General features: G+C 36.6%; 2 protein-coding genes across 3 annotated transcripts; both read left to right on the forward strand.

The window, feature by feature from the left end:
* The first annotated feature begins 1,300 nt into the window (after positions 1-1,300).
* Positions 1,301-14,804, forward strand: LOC117117748 (delta-like protein 1). Of its 2 annotated transcripts, none has more exons than XM_033262161.1 (9): positions 1,301-1,529; positions 3,997-4,151; positions 4,788-4,883; positions 8,443-8,553; positions 9,057-9,173; positions 11,948-12,070; positions 13,181-13,297; positions 13,522-13,681; positions 14,017-14,804. In XM_033262161.1, the coding sequence occupies exons 1-9, from the start codon at positions 1,360-1,362 to the stop codon at positions 14,036-14,038; spliced, it is 1,071 nt and encodes a 356-aa protein (XP_033118052.1). In that variant the 5' UTR covers positions 1,301-1,359; the 3' UTR covers positions 14,039-14,804. The 2 variants fall into 2 exon arrangements, with proteins under 2 accessions (XP_033118052.1, XP_033118051.1); XM_033262160.1 differs by having other exon boundaries at positions 1,302-1,529; positions 3,829-4,151.
* A 553-nt stretch (positions 14,805-15,357) lies between these two features.
* Positions 15,358-23,786, forward strand: LOC117117745 (fibropellin-1-like). Its single transcript, XM_033262151.1, has 9 exons — positions 15,358-15,712; positions 16,477-16,799; positions 17,114-17,221; positions 20,234-20,344; positions 20,959-21,075; positions 22,380-22,502; positions 22,597-22,713; positions 22,983-23,142; positions 23,298-23,786. The coding sequence occupies exons 1-9, from the start codon at positions 15,543-15,545 to the stop codon at positions 23,317-23,319; spliced, it is 1,251 nt and encodes a 416-aa protein (XP_033118042.1). The 5' UTR covers positions 15,358-15,542; the 3' UTR covers positions 23,320-23,786.
* The last annotated feature ends 1,674 nt before the right edge of the window (positions 23,787-25,460 follow it).

A 25,460-nucleotide genomic window follows, 5' to 3' on the forward strand; every position in this document is an offset into this window, starting at 1 on the left:
TGAGCATGAAGGCAAGGCAAAAGCAGCTTTCTTAGCTACGTTTTTGTCCGCTGATCGGTTAAAAACGTATTTCATTTTTATTTTATCACTGAAAAACAACTACTTTAAAATGTTTAGCCCATAAATATAATGTGTGTGAAGAAAACATTAAACAATATTTTAATTTGGACCTTCAAAAAGCAGTTAAAAAGAAATGGCTATGAAATTTTAGGGGGGGGGGGCTAAAGCCTGTTTAGCCCCCTTCTAAATCCGCCCCTGCCGCTATGTAGTCAGTACCGCCGTTTAGGCTTTATTGATACCAGCGCTTCTTTTGTATATGTTCTCTATATATAAACTTGTTCATCCTACTATCCTATCAGTACCTGATGATGACCTATGGTCGAAAGTACTAGTACAATAAATATTTAATTTTGAGGCAGATACAGAACTTTGTATGACTTCTTACTTTATGTATATACATCAGAAGGTCCCGGGTTCGAATCCTGGTTGAAGGACCGTTTTTTTCACACTCGCAGATTCATCTTCTTTAACGTTTAAAAATGTATGTATATACATTTACAGCATTACCGCAAGACGATTTAGAGTTTATCTCTATTGTATTATTATTTACTTATAAAACGAATCTCTTCGGAGATCTCGGCTTGTCGTAAATTGCTGATAAGAGGGCGTATCATATTATTGATCTCTGTCATTTGCCATGCATTAAGGAGTAGTGCTGTCTAATATCGGTACGTATGCGCATGAGTGTGAAGGAATTAGGTGCTTCAATCGGATTTGAATTCTCAACAAAGCCCAAATGGCCTAGTTGGGAGAAAGAATCCACATCCGTGAGATCTGTTTGAATGAGTGTTCATCTAAATATATTTTGCTGTGCATGGTGATAACCATATGACTAGCACTAACTGCTGGGAATCGATATTACAGTATAAAAATGTGTAAAAGCATGCAAATATCATCATGAATTTGCGGAAGATGGTTTATTTCGGGAGATTCGTCACAAGTGCTTGCTCGTAGATTGTGAGTTTAAACTTTGGTAATTCCTGTCAAATCCCTAAATTGCCTTGGACGCCTCTATGTGTTCTGGGCTGCCACTGGCCCCGCCCACTTTTACTGTGGGAGAAATTTACATTGCCTAAACGCTTTACCAATCATAGAATTTTATGAACTATATTATAACCAGTATTGGCTTGGCTGATCCTGATTCTTCCTGTACAGATGTCACGAGTCAACTCAGACATCGAAATCAATGACTCTATGCCATGAATATTCAAATATAAACACCTATAAGTTTCAACAACACTCTGTTAACTTAACATTTATACATAAGCCATCAAAGATCTTATTAGATACCAACAGAAAATGAGATCCATTTATTTAACAATTATATTAGCATCTATAGCATCATCATTGCGGTGTCCTTCTGGGTGGAGGCGCTACCAGTCTAACTGCTACAGATATTATCTCCAGCGAATGCGGTTTTGGCCCGGTTCGGATTATTGTAGGCAGCAGGTATTTTACTCTGCACATAGGTAAGCAATACAGTATTCCTATTTTATTTTGTTTGAGGTTTCAATCGAACATGTCTACAGTCTATAGGTACAGAACTCTTATTGGTAGAACTGCGCGTCACGGGCGGTTTTTTAAGGCCCTTTGGCTAAGGCCTTTTCAGGTCATAGAGACCGAAGATCTGAGATTGTCTCAATAAGGGGCGAACCCCCTTGCACTTTAAATGCATAGGACACCTGTCATGCCAAAATTGGTCCGGGCCAAAAAAAAAGTTCAGCGGACACATTTTTGCCGCCAAAGTCCGTCCGCCGGACTAGTTTCGGCCGCTACAATCGGTCCACCGGGTCGATTTTGATTAAAATTGGTCTGTCGGCCTGGCCGCTTGTAACGTGTCTGCTGCCCGAGGGTATAATTGTTTCTTCCGTGGAGTGGAAGGAAATAATTTATGCTTCTCGCACTTGAAAAATCTTTTTCAGTGACAGAGTGGGTTTATTCGACTAGTTCATTTCGTTAAGTACGAATTTTCGTTGAGTATTATTTTCATTCGACTGGTTCGTAAAATTGATTTCATTGATCCAACAAAAATTAACGTAACCAGAATGCGTTAAGTTATGCACGTGACCAAAAAAATATGGCCGATTGGTCAGATTAGCAACAACATTTGCGTTAATATAATTTAGATTAAATTTTAGAAAGAAATTATAATATATACCCACATTGAAGCCAAAAAATAATTGTAGGCTAACAGAATTAAAAAACTGGATGAAACCATTTTTTAACGAAAAACCCATACTGCCACAATCCGAAGCAGACTTGATTACGCAGCGTGTATCGCGGTAACTATGCAGCCATTGTTTTTTGTCGAGTATCTACCAGTTTTCTATTCGACTGGTTGTCTTCGTAGTAAGATTTTACCACTGCGCAGGTGGGCGTGGCTTAACGAAAAACGACCAGTCGAATACGGCCAATAGTTCGTATTAAACTTTTGTGGACGTGTTTTAATATCAAACACGCATGATGACGCATTTCCTGGCCTAGGCAACACACAGCATACAGCTACATCATATTTGGCGGCTGTGCCTGGCCTAGGTTTGGGCCTAAAATGAAACACAAAACTGATTTATTAGGTTTTAATATTCTGTATTATTGTGTGGGGTATTAGGTTATACAAAGTTCTTCTATTAAATGAAAATAAAGGGGTCAATAATTTCTTTGAAATAATGATTGCTTATGTATTTCGTCGCGACGTTGAGCAAGCACACAACCAAAACAAAACAAGGTAAAAAAATAAACTAAATCGGACCAACACGATTTACGATGGTATCGTTTAACGTGTTTTCTAACTTTTACACCAAAAGTTTACAGGCGCGAAGAGCGAAAATAACATACTAATTTTTGTGGCTGTATAATAAGATAAATGTTGTATAATAAGAGATCAGATATTTATCTATCATCTGATTAAAAACAAATATAAACAACGGTAAAAAAAAAATACAGGTTATAACTACTAAATAGATGCCAGACCGATTTTGGCTTATGTAAACTGCTGCGTTTGGCAGGTAATTTTAAAGCCAAAATAGGTCCGGCGGACCGATTTTGGCGCCTGACAGGCCACTATTTTTATGTTTTTGTTTACACTTTCTGCTCCTTAAATCGCCCCATTCGGTCGATTTGGGACCAAAAAAGCCGATTAATATCCCGGGGTCTCTTAAGCAGTGGTGGCGCTACAGCCGCCCCCCTGTCGGGGAGGTCTTGCCTCCCCCTCCCCTTCTCCCCAACGGGGAGATAAACCATAATTCGTCGGGGAGAAAAAAAATTATATATATTTTTTACATATTAATTGACTCGACTAAATGAGCCTTTCTGAAAACCTTAATTGTCATAATTTATTTTCGGAGGGCTTCGCCCCGTGGACCATTTTCGAAAGGTTTTTAGCGACGCCAACCACGCCCATTTTGTTCTCGTCGGAGACATCAGTTCCCCCCCCCCGGTCGGGTAAATGCTGGCGCTGCCACTGCTTTTAAGGGCCGGGGCCCATGGCTTAACCCATGGTCATTGTAAACAAAGTCGATTGATATCCTGGGGACTCTTAAGGGCCGAGAGGCCCTTGGCTTTAGTCAATGAGAGTTCTTTAAGCCGTTGATCGGTCGTATACTTTTACGGCGACAAGAAGCGTATATTTCAAATTGTAGATGAAAGATAAACAATTAAAATGATATTGTATCTGTTACTTGATGTTTCATTTTTTTAAGATACTGTTATATACTGTAGCTATTATTTAAAATAATATACGTGCCTGTTTCTTTAAACTCTATGGACCAGCACCAAGCCAATAAACAGTGAATTGGTATCTATACATAGCCCAGCCGAAAATGCATTTGTATTCTCTATCGTGCCGTCAGGCATTACCGTTCAACTTGGGCTATACAATAATGTGAACCACAGGGAACGAACATGGCATTGGACTGATGGGTCACCGTTTGATTACAGTAATTGGGCCCCCGGGCAACCGGACAGTTCCATACAACATTATGGCTCAATGTGGAATTCTAATTTTCCATCGCAATGGGATGATGTTGATAGGCAGAGTTTGAATTTTGTCTGCAAAGTGCCTGCTGATGACTGTCTTAAGTCACCCTATGAAAGTAAGTGAACGGCTTAGTCCCTGTCTCTTATACACATCTAGATGTGTATAAGAGACAGTATATATATATATATAGGCCTATATAAAGGTGTGTGTGTATGTATGTATGTATGTATGTTTTTTTTATAAGCAAAACAGCTAAAAAGTAAACGTAAGTGATTTAAAGGCGAGGGAAAATCCAGAAACAGCAAGCGGAAAAATGCAATGAATAATATAAATTAAAACGTAACAGAGGTGGAATCTTACAAAGAAAGAAATAAATTCAGTATTATTTTCCACCGGGGCTCGAACCCGGGACCTTTCGCATACATGGTGGACTTCATAGACCACTAAGGCACTGTGGTAATTTAAGCGTCCGGTAAAATCTGAGTTCCTTTCATTATTTCATATAGGCCTAGAGGCATTTATTCAGATTATGGAAAATGAAGGAACGTTAGCTATCTGTTATAAAGTTACAAGAATTAATAATTCCATTTTAATTTTTTTATTTTTTCATTTATTTTTTCATCTTGTTTTTACCTCCCTCAACAATTCTCCTTCGCTCTGCATTTACATATTTGTGTTCTAAAATATAATAACCAAAGCACTGCACTAAGGGCATAGATAAATAATAAAGTGGTTTGCACTCTAATTGTAGGCAGTACCGAATGCAAAAATGGCGGAAAATTTAGCGACGACAGAGTATGCATTTGTCCATCACCGTATTCTTGCATAGACTGCTCATGGTATAATGGTAAGTACAAATCGGTAGGTGTCACGCATTATTACAGATAAAGACAAGTCATTATCAATAAGTTCATGAACCTAGATAATGTTTCTGAAGTGTTGATTTTTACTGAACATAATGTATTATAGATCGAGGCCAATAGGACGTATATATATATATATATATATAGATTAAAAGGCAAAATACTGGAAAACAACAATGCTGTGGGAAACAATGGCTGGATCTCAGTAGAGATACAAAAATGATAAGCAACAGCTAAAAAGTAAACGTAAGCCATGTCAGAATCTGTCTCTTATACACATCTAGATGTATATATATATATATGATTATATTGTTTTTTCTGAACATAATATATTATAAATTGAGGCCAATAGAACGTCAATATATATGATGATTTATATATATATATATATATATATATATATATATATACAGCAGCTTCTTTGAATAAGAATCGGTCTTATTCGCACGTTAGTTGATAGGGCTAACAAAATCAACAATAGTTAGACAGACATTAAGGCATTAACTACCATCCTTAAGAAAAACTGTTTTCCTTCATTCATCATTGATCAAATTATTTTTCGTTATGTCAATTCAGTTCAATGTAAAAGCAAAATTACACTGGAAAACACTGAAGAAAATACACCGATCACATTTTAATTCAAATTACCATATGTTGCCACAATTTCCAAAGTTGTTAGCAAGAAAATCCATGTAAACAATAATAATAATAATGTATAGATGGATTTATATACCTCGTTTTTGTTTTGTTTTGTTTTTTAGTTCAGGGCTTATATTATATATGGCCACACACGTTTTTTTGAAACTGAATATAAGCATTTTCATTATGGCTTTATTTATTACAAACATATTCTTTCACCATCATTACAAATTGAGGCCCTTTTTTTAGGTAAAACGATCTATCTTAAATTTTCTTTCTTGAGTTTGGTATTATGTGTTTAAATAACTTAGAAGTCTAACCCTAAAAAACCGCTAAAAAATGCGCGCGAAGCGCGTAAAAAAATGGTGTGTTTTTAATTCAAATTTCGTCGGAATTGATCAAAACTCCCTAAAATGTGCAATTTTTAGAGGAAATGGACTACTTAAACATCGGAAATGCGCGGGAAGCGCGCGAAATTTGAGATTTTTAGGCACTTTCAGGGGGTGAAAGGGCATCTTTAAGGGTGCGGAAAGATTTTCCACAGATGGATATATTTTTTTCTCTTTTTCTTTTCCCTTTTCCTTTCCTTTCCTTTTCCCCTTCTTTCTATTTCCCTCCCTCTCCCCTCTTTCTTTTCTCTTTTCTATCAGCCCTGTACGACGGCTTGGTCAGCCCGGTAAAACCTTCAGGGGGAAGTCCGTTTATAAATATCCGTTCATAAAAAAACAGACACTTCACTGAACATTTTAATCGCCACACATGTACGGTACTGAACGCGCCCTATCCACTAGCCGACCTAGTCTTTTGTGATTTAAATTGTTATCTTATCATATTGTATATTTTATGAGGGAGGGGGCAGCTGGCTTGAAAAAGTTATAGTGATTTGTTTGCTTAAGCTTCCCCCGACCATCTTTTGGTCAAATAAATAAACTGAAACTGAAACTGGACCTCCCAGACGGTATGGCTACTTGCACGCACAGGCGAGATCCTGCAGCTGAGCTTGAAATTGAAGGCGGTGCCTCATGATGATATGCGATTGAACCGTACTGTTCCCCATGGCAACATTGCAGTTCGACACTTTGGTATTTATTGTAGTAACATTTTGAACAAAATATACTTAGTACATATTTTTGAGTGTGGCGCAAACATTTTAAGCGTTGTACAATTGTTGCTTATTTTTCCTAAGCGTGGTGGTCATTTCGTTTTTTTCGCCCAAGCGTGGCGGTCCCGCCACGCTTAAGTACAGCTGGCAAGACCCCTGCTTCTGTTTCATCCTGGCAAATTTTCCTAAGCAATACCAAACCATTCTCTGATGATGCCTCTGGTCCAAGAATCTCTTGGTCTGCCTACTGCCCTTCTTCCATCCATTTTACCGTCAATTAGCAGTCGCTGAAGCCTCCTTTCTGACAAAAATCTTTCTTTTTATTACCTTCAATCTACTTCCTTCTTCATTATTAACTTTGTTGCTTCTAAGGATTTACATTTCGAAAGCTGCCAACTTGTCTGTCAGATTTTTGAGTGTCCATGATTTGGAACCAGGTAACTTATTCCTTTTCATGTAAGCAATGGCGTTATCAACTTCCTCTGCAGCCGTTGCTCCATGTCATCATTCCATTCCGATGTCTTTGATTAATACTGACGGTTTTTACCGGGCTGACCAAGCCGTCGTACCGGGCTGGGTAATAAGAGAAAAGAAAGAGAGGTGAGGGAGGGAAAGAGAAAGAAGGGGAAAGGGAAAGGAGGGGAAAAGAAAAAGAGAAGAGGAAAATAAAGACAAGAATAAAAAGTAAGATATCATAATGACCAGACTCACAACACCCTGCAACCCCTTCTCCAATTCAAAACGTGTGCATAGCTCCTTTGATCTAAGCCACCAGATATTCTCCGCAGTGGCGTAACCACTGGGGGACAAGGGGAAAATATCCATCTGTAGAAAATCTTTCCCCACCCCTTAACTTAAAGATGCCCTTTTCACCCTCAGAAAGTGCCTAAAAATCTCAAATTTCGTGCGCTTCGCACGCATTTCTTGTTAAAGTATAGGCCAATTTCCTCTAAAAATTGCACATTTAATGGAGTTTTGTTCAATTCAGACGAAATTAGAATTAAAAACACACATTTTTTTGCGCGGTTCGCGCGCATCTTTTAAGGGCTTTTTAGAGTTATTTAAACACATAATAGTCCAAAACTCAAGAAAGAAAATTTAAGATAGATCGTTTTACCTAAAAGGCCTCAATGTGTATTGTTGGTGAAAGAATATGTTTGTAATAAATAAAACCATGATGAAAATGCTTATATTTAGTTTCAGACACACGTGTATGGCCTATGGTATATTATAAATAACATAAGCCCTATGTCGTATTATTTTCTATATTGGGGGAGGGGGTGGTGGGGTGGGTATGATAAATTACTAACCGGGAAAATTATTACCTTTGCCCCCCTGACCCAAGACCCCTTTTACGCGCCTGGTGGTTTCTTTATCCTTTATATCTTAATATACATCACGAATAGCTTTTGTTGGAGCTCATTTTTCAGCTGCTACATTGTTTCTTGCGTCCTGCCTACTTGCAGTATTTTCCAATTCGATTTTTATTTCACCGACATATCCATCCTTGTCATTTATTAAGCTTGCTCTGGTATCTTTGTTCAGTCAATGGTACTCATGAGAAGATCTTTTTTTTTTAAATTTTTCTTCATATAACCAATTCCATAGTCTGAGCAGATCCAGTACCTCTTAAGAAAACGTACGTCAAGTTTAACTATTGCACTATACAGTCGCATTTTGTCATTGAAAACAAAGTGTGTTTAGTTGCATGTGAAAGTAATTGATATTAAATATTGAATTGTTATGAATGTTTTGTGACTTTATTGACCCGAATTATTTTAATCATTACATTACTTATTCAGGCTGCATGAGTAATCCATGTCAGAATGGTGGGCAATGTATCAATAATGAGCGGAGCTATTCTTGTGGATGTGACGATGGTTTCACAGGAACTCATTGTGAAATATATGAAGGTATAATATGTAATGAGTTTAATATTTCCAACCAGCTTAGCACACTGGGGTATAGATACGTTTAGGCCGTTGGTCTCGTGTGCAATCTGCACCAGTGCACGTTATCAACGAACGCAGTACACTCTTCAGGCATTATCACTTGTGTACTGCTCTATTCACCACCAGAAGAACCCCACTGGAATTAAGTCTGAGGACTTCTGTGCTTAATATGTGGGTTATTCTTGGTGTATTCCACACCGAAGAATCCAATCCAATTCCCATTGTTATAATACTTACCGGTATAATACAAAAATACCATAATTCAAACAAAAGCTTGCTTTTTTTTAAAATAAAATGTATTTACCATATTTCTTTCGATACTAGTTTGCAAATACTTAAAGATATTTGATATCATAATATGGTCATAAATGTAAGCTTGTTCCGTTCTCACCACAGTTTTCATTGTTTTTCTTAGTATAGTTTGAAAGTTCAAACAATTATGGTTTTCCTGATTTGATTTACAGGCTGTTTAGCGTTTCCTTGTATGAATCGTGGAAATTGCTCGAAGGATCTCGAGAAGGAAATTTTTGTTTGCACATGCCCTGAAGATTATTCTGGAGTCACGTGTCAGACGTATATCGGTAAAGTTGAAAGCATTATATATTCAAATTTATCTCAAAACTGGTATATAACTAACATACAATTTCTGTTAAAGAATAGTTACGTTGCATTTATCAGGACATACTAACAATTAAAATAAACTTAGCCATGACACCTTATCATCATCAATTTCTTTAAGATACATGAGATCCTGATAACTATTAAGACAGAGATGTCTTTTTCACCTGCAATTGACTGTGGGACTACATCTTGCTTTAATGTGATTATAATAGAGAGCTTTATGATTTAATAGGTCTAAGCTTAGGCCTAATCGTATTTAGCATTGTCTTGCATCATGTCACCTCTCGTCAGACATCAAAGTAATATTGCAGGGCCGTCGGAACCGCACCGGCTTTGGCCGGACCATTTTTTCTCAATCCTATCACAGGTCTCCCTCTCCATACCACCAATTAAACATCTTTTTTAGAACCAGGGTTTTATTGGTCTTTAGCAGCTTTGGTCTCTACTTTGAATCCCTATAATTATAGAGCGGCTTTAAAAGTAGTCTTTTTATTAGAGGTGAATTAAGAAATAATATAGAAAATGTAAGATTGTTAGAATGGATGTAGGGCCTACAGTTACTGTAAGCTGTTATTATTGTTATTATTATTAATGCTAAAACTATTTCCCGGTAGTCAAGTCCTGTGCTCGTTCTACCTAACCATTACAATATCACTAACAGCACCGTCCATTTAATATAGAGCACTGATAGACAAAACATCATCTTAATCATCACTATCATCATATATTTATTTTAAATGCTTTATGCATTACGGTTGAATTTTTTCTTCCAAGTGTTCTAGAATAGATTACTGCATGCCACACACGAAGTAGTCTTGCGCTCCATTTAATTCAAAAAATACAAATTCATGTCATACAAAAACTAATGGCATTCAATACGGAGCACTCAAAGAACGTCAGCTATTGATGTATATTTTAATGTCTGTTGTACGTAAAAAGACTAGAACCAATTTTATACATTTTAAAGTAGAAATTTTCAGTTTGATCTTCCAAAACCAGAGTGGTTTTTTAGTGTCAAATAGAATCATTATATTTAAGAATTAAAAGCCACTCAACAGGGGTCCCAATTTGGAAGAATTCACATCCGGATCTGTTTAAATGAATTTTCTTATGACATTTAAATTTTGCTGTGCATGGTGTTAACCATTAATGATTGGTACTAACTGCTGCGCAGACAATTAATATTACAGTATAAAAACTTGTTAAAGCATGCAAATATCATCATGAATTGCGGGAGATGGTTTATTTCGGGAGATTCGTGCTTGATCGTGGCCCAGAATGCAGGGTTCTTCCTGCCAGTTTCCAGGAGACTCCATTCAGAGACTCTACGGGAGACTTGGAACTCATGGGTACTAAATGTGGTCTTTATGTTTCTCTATTTAGATGGAAATTAAAAAATAATACATTAAATGTTTTAAAATGGTTGTACAGTAACTGCATGCTCTTATTTATTCTTAATTAAACATTTCTTGGTAGACAAACATCCACTTGTCTTTCCATTAAAATATTACTAACATTATCGTCATTCAATATACAAAACGCTATACACAAAACAGTGCATTGGCTAATATATCTACGTGTAAGTCATATATAACACAATTTATTGTAGAACAAAAATGCATTAAGATCACTCTTTATTTTGTAGTGGAGCTACCAAAGCCATTGTCTCTAAATAGAGAAAATATTTAATTGGAGGGCTAATGATAAAAGATAACCATCCGACGGAGGCCACAGAAATGTTTTCTTTAATTGGAGATGGTCTTTAATTGGAGGGAGAACTCAACTTATTGTAATGAATATAGGCCTACATTACTATATTATGTGGATTTATTATTTGTATAATTGTCTTTTTAATGTTGTATAGGCCTATGTATATATTTTTTAATCCACCATGAGCTTGTTTTTGTATTGCCATGTGGAATAAAGCATCGAAAGACATTGTAGTAAAAAATATAAATTTTAGTAGTTCGGTGATCAGTTGAGGGGCACTAACTCGCAAAATAGGGTGGTTTTAGGTGATTTTTAACTACTTGACAGTAATTTTTTTTTGGGGGGGGGGTACTAGGGTGGCGGAGGATGCTAGTAATTTTTGGAGGGACGAGTGCCCCCTTCCCTCGCATTCTAGATACACCATTGATTATAATATAGACCTTTATGATTTGATAGGCCTAAGCTTAATTACATTGGACATTGACTTCGTATCATGTCATACTGTGGTAGACCTCTTTAAAAAAAAAAGTGGTTTAGTAATTAAATAAAGCAAGTAGACACAAGAGAATTTAAGAGGAGTGGAGTTGTGTGCTTAGTGGTAAGATTGTTGCCTTCTAATCCCAGGGTCGTGGGTTCTATTCCTGTGCGTCAGCGAAACACGAATAAAGAAAATCCACTCCCCAAACCTCATAAAGATACTTGGTTTATAACATCACCCATTATGTAATTGTCGAGACACTCCTGTGAATGAATAAAAGATCAACATAGGCTAATACTAGGAGATGCATAATATTGTTATAAAGTGACTATTTCGTTTCGAAATAAACACTCTTTCATGGGCAGTGTAATAACTTAAAACAGTATGCAAAACATTTTCAGATGTACAAATGTTACAGATTCAGATTGCTTTATTTTGTGAAAAAGGAAATTACAGTAGGTACAAAATACATCGCCGAAAAACTTTAAAAAACACTAAAATACATAAATTACTTGACTTTAAATAGGGCCTATTTCTCTTCTATAGGTCATTGTAAAGAAGACCCGTGCGAAAATGGAGGCACTTGTCATTCGATCTCAGTCGCACCATTCTACATATGTCAGTGTAAGCCTCCATACATAGGTATGACGTGTGGTGCCACTAGCAACGGTAAATATTCATTATTGTTTTTGCGACTGCCCCTTTAACTTTTAATAGGTGCGCAACTTACGCAAGCAAGAGCATCTTAGCTCAGTCGGCTGAACTGGTGAGATCACTTAGGTATGGAACGTCAAAAGGACAAAATACAAGCGGCAGCTGACTCAGTTTTGCACTGCTGACTCTCAGTTTTGTACTACTGACTCTCAGTTTTGCACTGCTGACTCTCAGTTTTGCACTGCTGACTCTCAGTTTTGCACTGCTGACTCTCAATTTTGCACTGCTGACTCAGTTTTGCACTGCTGACTCTCAGTTTTGCACTGCTGACTTTCAGTTTTGCACTGCTGACTCTCAGTTTTTGCACTGCTGCCGCTTGTATTTTGTCCTTTTGGCGTTCCATAAACCTCCCTTTCAAAATTGTCAATGGTCACTAAAAGAGTGCCCAAGTGACCTCAAAATTTCATCCATTTTCAAATAGGCCTTGTTGACACTGTCCAAAAAAGCTGTGAAACTTTAATTTAAAATAGACGGCGTCTACTTGAGTTTTGCACTGCCATTGGCGTTCTGCATTGCCACTTATGTTTTGCACTGCCACTTGAGTTTTGCACTGCTGACTCTCAGTTTTGCACTGCTGACTCTGTGTTTTGCACTACTTAGTTTTGCACTGCTGACTCTCAGTTTAGCAGTGCTGACTCTCAGTTTTGCACTGCTGACTCTCAGTTTTGCACTGTGACTCTCAGTTTTGCACTGCTGCCACTTGTATTTTGTCTTTTTGGCGTTCCATATTTAGGTCCCCCAGTTCAATTCCCATTGCTGTGCTCTCCTTGTGTTAGCGCACCGTCTTTCGGATGAGACGTAAAGCCTTGGTCCCGTGTGCAATATGGCCCATGTGTTAAAGAGCTCAGTACCATGGAGGAAATGTCAGTACATTCTTCAGAAAAGAGTAGGGATTTTCTCCCGGTGTGCTGTACAATTCACCACTAGAAGGACCCCACTGGAAACAAGTCTTCGGACTTTAGTGGGCTATCCTTGGTGTGATTCAAACCGACATAATACTCCTATCCTATCCTATCCTAACGCATAAAAATGTCATTTACATTGTACATTGTTATTGTTACTTAGGTTACCTTAGTAACCCTTGTCTGAACGGTAGTACTTGTGTCACCAATGAGGAAACGAACGAAACTAGTTGCTTGTGTTCGTCCGATCACTCCGGAAATAACTGCGGTCTACAAAAACGTAGGTTCATGAGAATAATAAGTTTAAAATAAAAACAGACTCTAATATGCAAAGGTCAATAAATAGAAAAGTAGAGCAATAGCTTTCCTGTTGGTTAAAATCTTGTCAAAACACAAGAATTTTTTTTTTCCGGATTGATATTCTTGCTGCAAGATCATAGTTTTGTTTTAATACTAATTTGTATATAGTCGAACGCATAACGTTTTTTGTATATTTTTCAACAGTAACGTCAAAAGCTGACAATCAAACTAGCCAATCAAATACCAATCTTATCGTCGGCTTCATTGTCGTGACTGTCTCACTGACTGCTATTATTTTATTATTGATCGGCTATATTTATCTAAACAGACGTCATAAGGGCGCAGACGCCGAATCATTTATAGGGTAATTAATCTGTAATATCATTTATGTTATTATGATTACAATTATAATACAGAAATAATGATGATAACAATAATAACTATTATTGTTATTGTTATTTTATTAGTTATCATAAAAATTATTAAATTAGAAGTTTTTACCAGTCAATTTATAGTCCATGCAAATCATATTGACATTATTTATGTGACTGGTAAATATTTTCTCTTTCTACTTTTAAATTTTATGATAATACTTACTATAGAACTACTGTATACACAATAAGGAAATTTAAGAAATGTTTTAATTGTTAACGCTTACCTAATTTTATTGCGTTTTTTTCGATCAATTTTTCTTACTAGGCTGCAAAATGATTTGGAATAAAAGAAGACCAAAAAAAGACTTTTAAGAAAGGGAACGTGTATAATAGGCGCACCGACTTCGCATGCAGCTTATCTCAATCATCAAACAGCATGGTTAGCTACTTGCAAGATAGATTCTATACTCTAAAATTCATCATTATGCTTAAGAATTGGAGTTATTTCCAGTGACTGGAAAAATAGTCTGGTTCTCTCAGGATTTGAACCAAGGACTTGAAGGCAGCACCATACATGTTATATTTAGAGTAACTTTGGAACAATAGTAGTATCATGAAGAATAATTTTGCTTACCGTGTTTGTTTACAATTTATTAGTTTGTATTATAATTACACTATATGTATCATAATTGATTGCTCTTGTATGCTATAATCGTCTTAAACAAATTAAATAATATAACAACCTACTTAGGCCTTCTTTTATTTGTCATCGTCATCCATCACCATAATCATCAATAACATCTTTTTTATCTTCACCATCATAATCAACATCATCTGACAACAATAAAAAAAAATCATCATCCACATCATCATGATCATCTTACTTTATCTTCATCACCACCACCATTATTATTATCATAAAATAGGTCAATATGACTATTAGACCTACAGTACTATTACTTTTCCTATTAATTCTCATTAGGATTATCATAATTGTCATTATCATTACCAATAGTATCATCATTATCATTATATCATAATTACTTTATGATGTATGAAGGAAACGAAATGGCAAGATGAATAAAAATAAATAGTGAAAATATTCAACTGGTCTAGAGAGCCTTATAGACTTTCTCTTCACTGAAACGGGTGGGGAATCGGAAAGGCATATGCTATGGTCAAAGATCGTATAGCGCCGCTATCGCCGCGTAGCGGGGCTATACGATCTTTTTCTATACGATTATTGCCGGTATTTCTTGGAAGAAATTAATAATTTGGTTAACCAAAAAGAAATTAAATCATAAATATTACCGGTAGGGCCTATTGTTTTAAAGTAACACTCAAATACTTGACTCAGTTCATGTCCAATGTTTGGTGCAGGATGAAGGCCTGCTAATCGTGTTAATATCTATTTTATTTGTTTCTTATAATATTCAGCACACCATGTTGTGGTGGCGCCAATCAACCCCCCCCCCCCCTATCCCCGTCGGAGTGAACTGGTTTTCCCTGTTTGGAAGAAAATCTCTTACAGATTGTGAGACTTAATTCGATAAAGCAACCCTAAGGGGTTCTGGGCTGCCTCGTGGCTCCGCCCACTTTTACTTCGCCTAAACTCAAACGTAACTTCAGATATCAATCATAGAGTCGTATAATTTTATGAAACAATACTATCACCTTTACTGGTATTGGCTGATTCTTCCTGTAGAAATGTCGAGAGTCAACCCGGACATGGAAATCAAGGATTATATGCCATGAATATGGAATATAAACACCTAAGGTTCAACAACTCTCTTGACTTAACATTTATACATAAGCCACCAAAGATATTATTAGATACGGTACCAACAGAAAATGAGATCCATTTGTTTAACAATTATATTAGCATCTATAGCATCGTCATTGCGGTGTCCTTCTGAGTGGAGGATCTACCAGTCTAACTGCTACAGATATTATCCTCAGACAAAGGCGTTTTGGCCCAGTTCCGACTTTTGTCGAAAGCAGGTTTTTTACTCTGCTCATAGGTAAGCATTACAGTATTCCTATTTTATTTTGTTTGAGATTTCAATCGAACATGTCTATGGTATAAGTTTACCGATCTCTAATCAGTTGCACTGGCGTAACGGACTGAGATCACGTACACTTTAAATGCATATTTTGATGTTTTTGCACTACTTTTTTACACTACTCTGCTCCTTAAGTCACCGCATTCAGTCGATTTGGGGCCCATGCAGTGTCGTATTTAGGGGTGCAGGAGGCGCACTATCCCCTTAAAAAATTACTCGCACCCTCCACCCCCCCCCCACATGACGCCGCCAAAAAACCACAGAAGTTGTTAAAAGCCCTCTTACTGTCTCTTATACACATCTAGATGTGTATAAGAGGCCCCCACCCCCACCACACCCCATCATCACCTCCACTTCAAGACTCCTTAATATCGGGCCCATGGTCCTTGCAAAACAAAGCCGATTAATATCCCGGGCCTCTTAAGGACCGGGGCCCATAGCTTTACCCATAGTCATTGCAAAAAAGCCGATTAATATCCTTGGGGCGTCTTAAGGCCAGGGCCGGGCCAATGGCTTTAGTCTGTGAGAGCTCTTTAAGCCGCTGATCGTTTGTATATGTCGGCAAGAAGCGTATACTTCAAATGGTAGATCTGAAAGATTAACAAATAAAATGACATTGTATCTAATGTCACCTTGGTGTTTAATTTGTGTGAAGACATTGTTATATAGCTATTTATTTCAAAATAATATACGTGCCTGTTTCTTTAAACTCCATGGGCCAGCACCAAGCCAACGAACAGTGAACTGGTATCTATACATAGCCCAGACGAAAATGCATTTGTATTCTCAATCGTGCCGCCTAGCATCACCGTTCAGCTTGGGCTATACAATAATGTGATTAAGGGGAAACGAACATGGCATTGGACTGATGGGTCACCGTTTGAATACAGCAATTGGGCTCCCGGGCAACCAGACAGGTCTATACAACATTATGGCACAATGTGGAATTCTAAATTTCCATCGAAATGGGATGATGCTGGATGGCCGAGTTTGAGTTTTGTCTGCAAAGTGCCTGCTGATGATTGTCTTAAGTCACCCTTTGAAAGTAAGTGAACGGCTTAGTCCTATATCCTATAGAATAGAATAAAATGCTTGAAAAATATAGAATAAATGTTTTTGTTTTCATTGTGTTAGTTATTCATCTTAACACTGTATACATTGTATCTAAAACCCTGTTTATTACACACAGGGTAAAATTATATATTCTCGATTAAGCACCACGGCGCTTATTCGAGAGCGGCGGTTATTTGAGCATTTACGGTATTTTGTGTTCTAAAATATAATGTATCTAAAGCATTACCAAAACACAGCATGAAGGAAATATCTAAATAATACAGTGGTTTGAACTCCAAATTTTAGGTAGGATATATAACAGTACCGATTGCAAAAATGGCGGAAAATTCAGCGACGACGGAGTATGCATTTGTCCATCACCGTATTCTTGCATAGACTGCTCGTGGTATAATGGTAAGTATCAGATTGGTAGGTGCCGCGCATTAATCGGGGTAAGTCATTATCAACTCTCAATAAGTTCATGAAACCCAATAGTGTCTCTCGAGTGTTGGTTTATATATATATATATATATATATACTGTCTCTTATACACATCTAGATGTGTATAAGAGACAGGTATCATCATTATCATTATATCATAATTACTTTATGATGTATGAAGGAAACGAAATGGCAAGATGAATAAAAATAAATAGTGAAAATATTCAACTGGTCTAGAGAGCCTTATAGACTTTCTCTTCACTGAAACGGGTGGGGAATCGGAAAGGCATATGCTATGGTCAAAGATCGTATAGCGCCGCTATCGCCGCGTAGCGGGGCTATACGATCTTTTTCTATACGATTATTGCCGGTATTTCTTGGAAGAAATTAATAATTTGGTTAACCAAAAAGAAATTAAATCATAAATATTACCGGTAGGGCCTATTGTTTTAAAGTAACACTCAAATACTTGACTCAGTTCATGTCCAATGTTTGGTGCAGGATGAAGGCCTGCTAATCGTGTTAATATCTATTTTATTTGTTTCTTATAATATTCAGCACACCATGTTGTGGTGGCGCCAATCAACCCCCCCCCCCCCTATCCCCGTCGGAGTGAACTGGTTTTCCCTGTTTGGAAGAAAATCTCTTACAGATTGTGAGACTTAATTCGATAAAGCAACCCTAAGGGGTTCTGGGCTGCCTCGTGGCTCCGCCCACTTTTACTTCGCCTAAACTCAAACGTAACTTCAGATATCAATCATAGAGTCGTATAATTTTATGAAACAATACTATCACCTTTACTGGTATTGGCTGATTCTTCCTGTAGAAATGTCGAGAGTCAACCCGGACATGGAAATCAAGGATTATATGCCATGAATATGGAATATAAACACCTAAGGTTCAACAACTCTCTTGACTTAACATTTATACATAAGCCACCAAAGATATTATTAGATACGGTACCAACAGAAAATGAGATCCATTTGTTTAACAATTATATTAGCATCTATAGCATCGTCATTGCGGTGTCCTTCTGAGTGGAGGCTCTACCAGTCTAACTGCTACAGATATTATCCTCAGACAAAGGCGTTTTGGCCCAGTTCCGACTTTTGTCGAAAGCAGGTTTTTTACTCTGCTCATAGGTAAGCATTACAGTATTCCTATTTTATTTTGTTTGAGATTTCAATCGAACATGTCTATGGTATAAGTTTACCGATCTCTAATCAGTTGCACTGGCGTAACGGACTGAGATCACGTACACTTTAAATGCATATTTTGATGTTTTTGCACTACTTTTTTACACTACTCTGCTCCTTAAGTCACCGCATTCAGTCGATTTGGGGCCCATGCAGTGTCGTATTTAGGGGTGCAGGAGGCGCACTATCCCCTTAAAAAATTACTCGCACCCTCCACCCCCCCCCCACATGACGCCGCCAAAAAACCACAGAAGTTGTTAAAAGCCCTCTTACTGTCTCTTATACACATCTAGATGTGTATAAGAGACAGCCACTAGAAGGACCCCACTGGAAATAAGTCTTCTTCTAGACTTAAGTGGGCTATCTTTGGTGTTTACACCGAATTAAATCCAATCCAATCCAATCGAAATGTGTGTGAGTGTGTATGTTCAAATATGACGATGAATAATCACAAATCATATGTGTATATATATCTTTTTTCCCCTCTGATGTTGATCATTATAGATGTGTATAAGAGACAGCCCTATAAAAGAACAATGTCAAAATCTCAGATTTCTACTGAAGATGGAAGGGGTTATATTCAAACACCTGGATGTGTAAATGATCTTGCTTTTTCTGAAGAAAATGGAATTGCAAGTTAATTTATTAACAAAGATATCTGAATAAACAAAAAGTGGTGCCTGGATAGATAATAAGCTGTCTCTTATACACATCTAGATGTGTATAAGAGACAGATATATATTTTTCCCCAACCGGGATTCCAAAATATCGTAGCGTCTGCAAAAGCACTTGTTCAAGTATTTGCAAATTAGAGCAAGTAGCCATTCAAAGTATGTAATCATTAATAGAATTACCCTTAGGCAAAAAACAAGTATTAGGTATTTACCATTACCAATTACCTGGGTGGGTGTCTCGGCTTTTTGTTGTCATTGATCTCCACATACTTCTGTTTTATGCCATCCTGACAGATGTTCCTAAACAATGCTGAACCATTTTCTGATGCCTCTGGCCCAAGAATCTATTGGCCTGCCTAATTCTAATTCTCCATCCATTTTACCCTCACTGAGCAGTCTCTGAAGCCTATCCTTTCTGAAAAGATGACCGAAAAATCTTTATTTTTATAACGTTCATCAGTCTGCTTTCTTCTTCATTAATAACTTTGTTCCTTCTAAGGTTTTACATTTCAAAAGCTGCCAACCGGCCTGTCAGTTTCTTGGGTGTCCATGAACCGGAACCATGTGACATTTCTTTTCATGTGAGTGACTTTATCAACTTTCTCTGCAGTTGTTGCTCCATATCATTATCATTCCATTCCGACTATTATTACTGATTTGCTATGAATCAATATGTCATCCATCAAACTCTTTTCAGCCGGCAGAAGAGAGCTTATTCTTTAGCTGCTACATTTTTTTCTTACACCCTCTTGCAGCAATTCCAGTTTGATTTTTATTTTACCGACACATCCATCCTTGTCAAAGCTTGCTCTCCATTCTTTGTTCAGTTGATGGTACTCATGAGAAGATTTAGTTTGGCAACTTTTCTTCTTATAATCAATTCCATAATCAGAGCAGATCCAAGTTATCTCCAAGTAAGATGTCAGTGTACTTCTTCTGAAAACGTACGTCAAATTGAACTATTAAACTATACCGTCGTATTTTGTCGTTGAAAACGAAAATGTGTTAAGTTCCATGTGAAAGCAATTGGTATTAAAATATTGAATTTTTATGAATAATTATGACTTTATTGACCCAAAATCATTATTATTTTAATAATGATATTATTGTTTTAGGCTGCATGAGTAATCCATGTCAGAATGGTGGGCAATGTATCAATAATGATCAGAGCTATTCTTGTGAATGTGAGGATGGTTTCACAGGAACTCGCTGTGAAATATATAAAGGTATGTAATGAGTTTAACATTTCCAACCAGACTTAGCTCACTGGGCTATGAGACGTTTAGGCCGTTGGTCTCGTGTGCAATCGGCACACGTGCACGTTATCAAAGAACTTAGTACACTCTTCGAACAGGAATTATCACCGGTGTAATAATAATAATAATAATAATATGAATTTATATTGCGCATTATAGCGTGTACTGCCCAATTCACCACCAAAAAAAAAACAACAAAAAAAAAACAAAAACAAAAAAACCACTGGAATTAAGTCTGCGGACTTTCGTGTTTAATTCGTGGGTTATTCTTGGTGTCTTCCACACAGAAGAATCCAATCCAATTCCCATTGTTGTAATAAAATCAATTCCATAATTCAAACGTAAGCTTGCTTTTTTTTCGAATAAAATGTATTTACCATATATCTTTCGATTGCACCGTGAACTATAATGATTTCACATTGTCTCGTAGCATACTGGTTGCCAATACTTTAAAGATATTTGATATCATAATATCATCATAAATGTAAGCTTGTTCCGTTCTTACCAAAGTTTTCATTGTTTTCTAAAGTAGGCCTGTAGTTTAATAGTTAAAACAGTTCTGGTTTTACTGATTTGATTTACAGGCTGTTTAGCGTTTCCTTGTATGAATCGTGGAAATTGCTCGAAGGATCCCGAGAAGGCAATCTTTGTTTGCACATGTCCTGAAGATTATTCTGGAGTCACATGTCAGACGTATATCGGTAAAGTGGAAAGCATTATATATTCAAACTTAATTTCAAAAATGGTATAATTAACACACTTTCTGTTAAAGTCTAATTGTGATTAGTTTCATTGCATTTATGAGGAGGACATACATACAATTAAAATTAATTTAGCCATGACACCTTATCGTTAGCAATTTCTTTAAGATACATGAGATCCTCATAACTATTACGACAGAGATGACTCTTTCTTAAGTCCGCCTGCAATTGACTTTGCCAGCACGACCTTTATATGTTTTTGAATTACCTGAGCAAATAACATGGCGGTAAACGCTTTTGTATTTTCATTTAATCTAAAATGTGACCTAGCATCTTCAAACGCAATTTTCTATAGTATTCCTGACACTTGGGTTGTGTCAGTTATTTTATACAACCGTATTAATTACTATTATAACTTAACAACAACAGCGCGTATTTTGACGCGATTGTTTGATTTCACGAACTAACACAATTGAATTTAATTGTGTTAGTTCGTGATGTGAGCGACGATTTTATACAACCGTATTAATTACTATTATAATTTTATTTAACCATTCCTTGAGTTGGAGCTGAAATATGATCATGATGACATGACACCATGACCATATATAGATAGATCATGCCTGGACAGGACTTAAAACAATTCCACTCCCTAAGCCTCATAGAGATACATGGTTTATAAAAGTCCATCCTGTATTGGCCAGATACTTACTGTAGGATGCAAATAAATCACATAAAACAATTTACTCATCATATAAACGCCATCCAAGGAAGAAGTTCTAGCAATACTGTCAGTAATATATTATAATCAGTGGCGTATCCAGCTCGAGTCTTAAAGTAGGGTGCTGATGGGGGCTCAAAGGTAAAGTGCGGGATCGATGAGCAGGTCAGGGGCACTAACTCGCAAAATAAAGTGATTTTATGCGATCTTTAACTAATTGACCGGGATTTTTTGGGGGGAGGGGGGCGCAAGGGGATTTTTTTTTTGGGGGGGGGGGGCGCAAGTAATCAAGTAATAACGCCCTACGTCACTGAGTTTAATATAGACCTTTATGATTTAATAGGCATAAGCTCAATTGCATTGGACATTGCCTTTGTATCATGGCACGTCTCGTCATACTGAGACCTTTTACGGCAATCTGCAAGAGATTCTCTTTAAAATTATAAATTAAAACAGTGTGCAAACAATTTTTAGATGTACAGGTGTTATTCAGATTCAGATTGCTTTATTTTGTGAAAAAGGAAATTACAGTAGATACAAAATACATCGCCACTAAATTACTTGACTTTAATATTTCTCTTAGGCCATTGTAAAGAAGACCCGTGTGAAAATGGAGGCACTTGTCATTCGATCTCAGTCGCACCATTCTACGTATGTCAGTGTAAATCTCCGTACATAGGTTTGACGTGTAGTGCCACTAGCAACGGTAAATATGCATTTGTTTTTGCGACTTCCCCAACTTACGCAAACGCATAAACATGATATTTACATTGTACTGTACAATTGTTTTTGTCAATTAGGTTGCCTCAGTAACCCCTGTCTGAACGGTGGTACTTGTGTCACCAATGAGGAAAAGAACGGAACTAGTTGCTTGTGTTCGTCCGATTACTCCGGAAGTACTTGCGGTCTACAAAAACGTAGGTTAATGTCAAGTTAAAACAAAAGATTCTAAACATACACATGTCAATAAATAGAAAAATGGAGCTGTAGCTTGCTTTCCAGGAAGGCCATCCGCAATTTGTTTCAAATCTTCTAGAAACACAATTTTATTTTCCCGAATTGATATTCTTGCTGCAACATCACTTTTTATTTTTAATACTAATTTGTATAGTCTTTGACACATCAATGTTTCGTTACGCAAGAGCATAACTTTTTTTTTTTTTGTATATCTTTTTTCCATCAACAGTAACGTCAAAAACTGACAATCAAACTAGCCAATCAAATACCAACCTTATCGTCGGCTTCATTGTCGTGACTGTCTCACTGACTGCTATCATTTTATTATTGGTCGGCTATATTTTTCGAAACAAACATCATAAAGGCGCAGACGCCAACTCATTTATAGGGTAATTATTCTGTAACTATCATTTATGTTATTATGATTACAATCTAATTGTTAGCTTAACACAAGCAACGTCTTTGATATCTCGTAATATTAAAAAAATATTCAATAGTCTTAACTAAATTTACTGTTTTGTTTTTTTTCCAATTTTTTTACTAGGCTGCAACATGATTTGGAATAAAAGAAGACAAAAAGACCCAACATTTAAGAAAGGAACCGTGTATGTATAGGCCCACCGACGTCGCAGTCAGCTTATCTCACTCATCTAAACAGTGGCATGGTTTAGCTACTTACAAGATGGATTTAATACTCTAAAACTCTAAAATTCATCATTATGCTTCAGAATTGGAGTTAATTTCAGTGACTGGTTAGTTCTTTCAGGCTTAAACCAAGGACTATGGACTTGGAGGCAGCACCATACACATACATATTTCCACTCAACAATCATTAAAGTGATTTGGAAATAGTATTATGCAAAATCAGTTTGCTTATCTTGTATTTTTACAATGTACTAGTTATTATTAGAATTATCATAGTGGGATAATTTGTTTTATTGAACTAAATTGAATTGAATCATATGTATTTAATCGATTGCTCTTCTAAGCTATAATTTTCGTATAACAAGAAACTGAATACTATAACAACCTACCTAGGCCTATTCTTAGTTTTTGCTATCGTCACGCATCACCATAATTATCAAAATATCATCCTTATCCCCGTCATCATCATCATAATCACCATCGTAATCAATATCATCTGACAACAATATAAAGTCATCAACATTATCATGATCATGATCTTTATCATCATCATTACCACTACTATTGTCTTTATCTTAATATAAGTCAATTATTAGAGAGTACAATTACTTTCCCATTAATTCTTATTAGGCCCATAATAATCATTAGCAACAGAATCATCATATCATATTACTAAGCTTTATTATGTATAAAGAGAACGAGATGGCTAGATGATTTTAAAAATACTGGAAATGTTCAAATGGTCCAGAAAGCCTTACAGACTCTCTCTTGCCATTAAAAAAAAAAGAAAGAAAAAACGTTAAAGGGCGGAGAGATGGAAAGGCCTGCTATGGTATCATCGATTGAGATAGGTCTACTTCTAGCAACATGCTAATGATTTCGTCCATTACGCATAGTGTTGGTGGCGATGGTGATGATGATGATGGTTGTGGTGATCATTATGATGATGATGATTACGACGACGATGATGATGATGATGATGAAGATGATGACGACGTCCGATGATGATGATGCTGATGATGATGATGACGATGATGATGACGATGATGATGATGATGACGATGATGACGATGATGACGATGATGATGATGATGATGATGACGATGACGATGACGACGATGACGATGACGGTGATGATGATGACGATGATGATGACGATGAAGCGTATACTCCCAGGATAACATTTCTAACTCTGGTGTTATTAATACAGGACTAACTGATATGCTGGCATTTTGTACACGTAAATCGCGTATCGGCAAAATACTAATCGCAGACGCACGATCATAATAAACTCTAACAAGGAGGATTTTCTGGCAAGACTGTCAGTAATAAACTGGTCAAAAGTGACTACTTTAGAAAATATACAATTGGTTTCCAAAATTCTTTAAAAGTCTGTTGACATTCAATTAAAACAATATCTTGTGGAAAATAACCTTTATAATATATATATATTTCTATCAAGCTTTCAGCAATATCATTCAACCGATAGTACATTAATTAATCTTTCGGATAATATTAAATTTAATAACTCTTAAAGGCATCTGGTGTGGTTCTAATAAATCTGTGTAAAGCATTTGATACTGTCGATCACGATTGTGTGAAAACTTTCTTTAACTCATTAAATTGGTTTCGTTCTTATTTAGGCCTAACAGAAACCAAGTTGTAAATTCGAAGATATACGGTAACTCATAAGTTAAGTTGTGGTGTACCGGTACTCACGGTAGCATATTAGGTCATTTGCTTTGTGCTTATATAAACGATATGGTGGTCAACATTGTCTCTGATTGTAAATTACTTTAGATGTCGAAGACAGTGCCATTAATTTTGGAACAAAAATTCAACTAAGCCTATCGTTGCTGTAACGCTCGATAAAATGTAGAGATTGGCTGATTGACAACAAACTGTCCATTAACCTCAGTAAAACGGAGTTAAAATTTTGTAGTAGCGAAAAAAGAAATTAGGGATTCTAAATCTGGCAGATGTTTACCTATAACTTGACAATTCTGTCCCTGGTAACTGTATTGCAAGGAGTATCGTCAGACAGGTTGATTGGATGATAACC

The sequence above is a fragment of the Anneissia japonica genome, unplaced genomic scaffold, assembly GCF_011630105.1.
Source record: "Anneissia japonica isolate Jap-2015-1 unplaced genomic scaffold, ASM1163010v1 scaffold234_len1672027_cov178, whole genome shotgun sequence".
Classification (NCBI taxonomy): domain Eukaryota; kingdom Metazoa; phylum Echinodermata; class Crinoidea; order Comatulida; family Comatulidae; genus Anneissia; species Anneissia japonica.

Excerpts from the sequence above, each read along its gene's own strand:
- LOC117117745 (XM_033262151.1), top strand. The coding sequence starts at position 15,543 with ATGAGATCCATTTGTTTAACAATTATATTAGCATCTATAGCATCGTCA. Across the intron at positions 20,345-20,958 it reads TCGCTGTGAAATATATAAAG|GCTGTTTAGCGTTTCCTTGT; the intron begins GTATGTAATGAG and ends TTTGATTTACAG. Across the intron at positions 23,143-23,297 it reads GACGCCAACTCATTTATAGG|GCTGCAACATGATTTGGAAT; the intron begins GTAATTATTCTG and ends TTTTTTTACTAG.
- LOC117117748 (XM_033262160.1), top strand. The coding sequence starts at position 1,360 with ATGAGATCCATTTATTTAACAATTATATTAGCATCTATAGCATCATCA. Across the intron at positions 1,530-3,828 it reads GTATTTTACTCTGCACATAG|CACCAAGCCAATAAACAGTG; the intron begins GTAAGCAATACA and ends TCTATGGACCAG. Across the intron at positions 12,071-13,180 it reads GTGTGGTGCCACTAGCAACG|GTTACCTTAGTAACCCTTGT; the intron begins GTAAATATTCAT and ends ATTGTTACTTAG.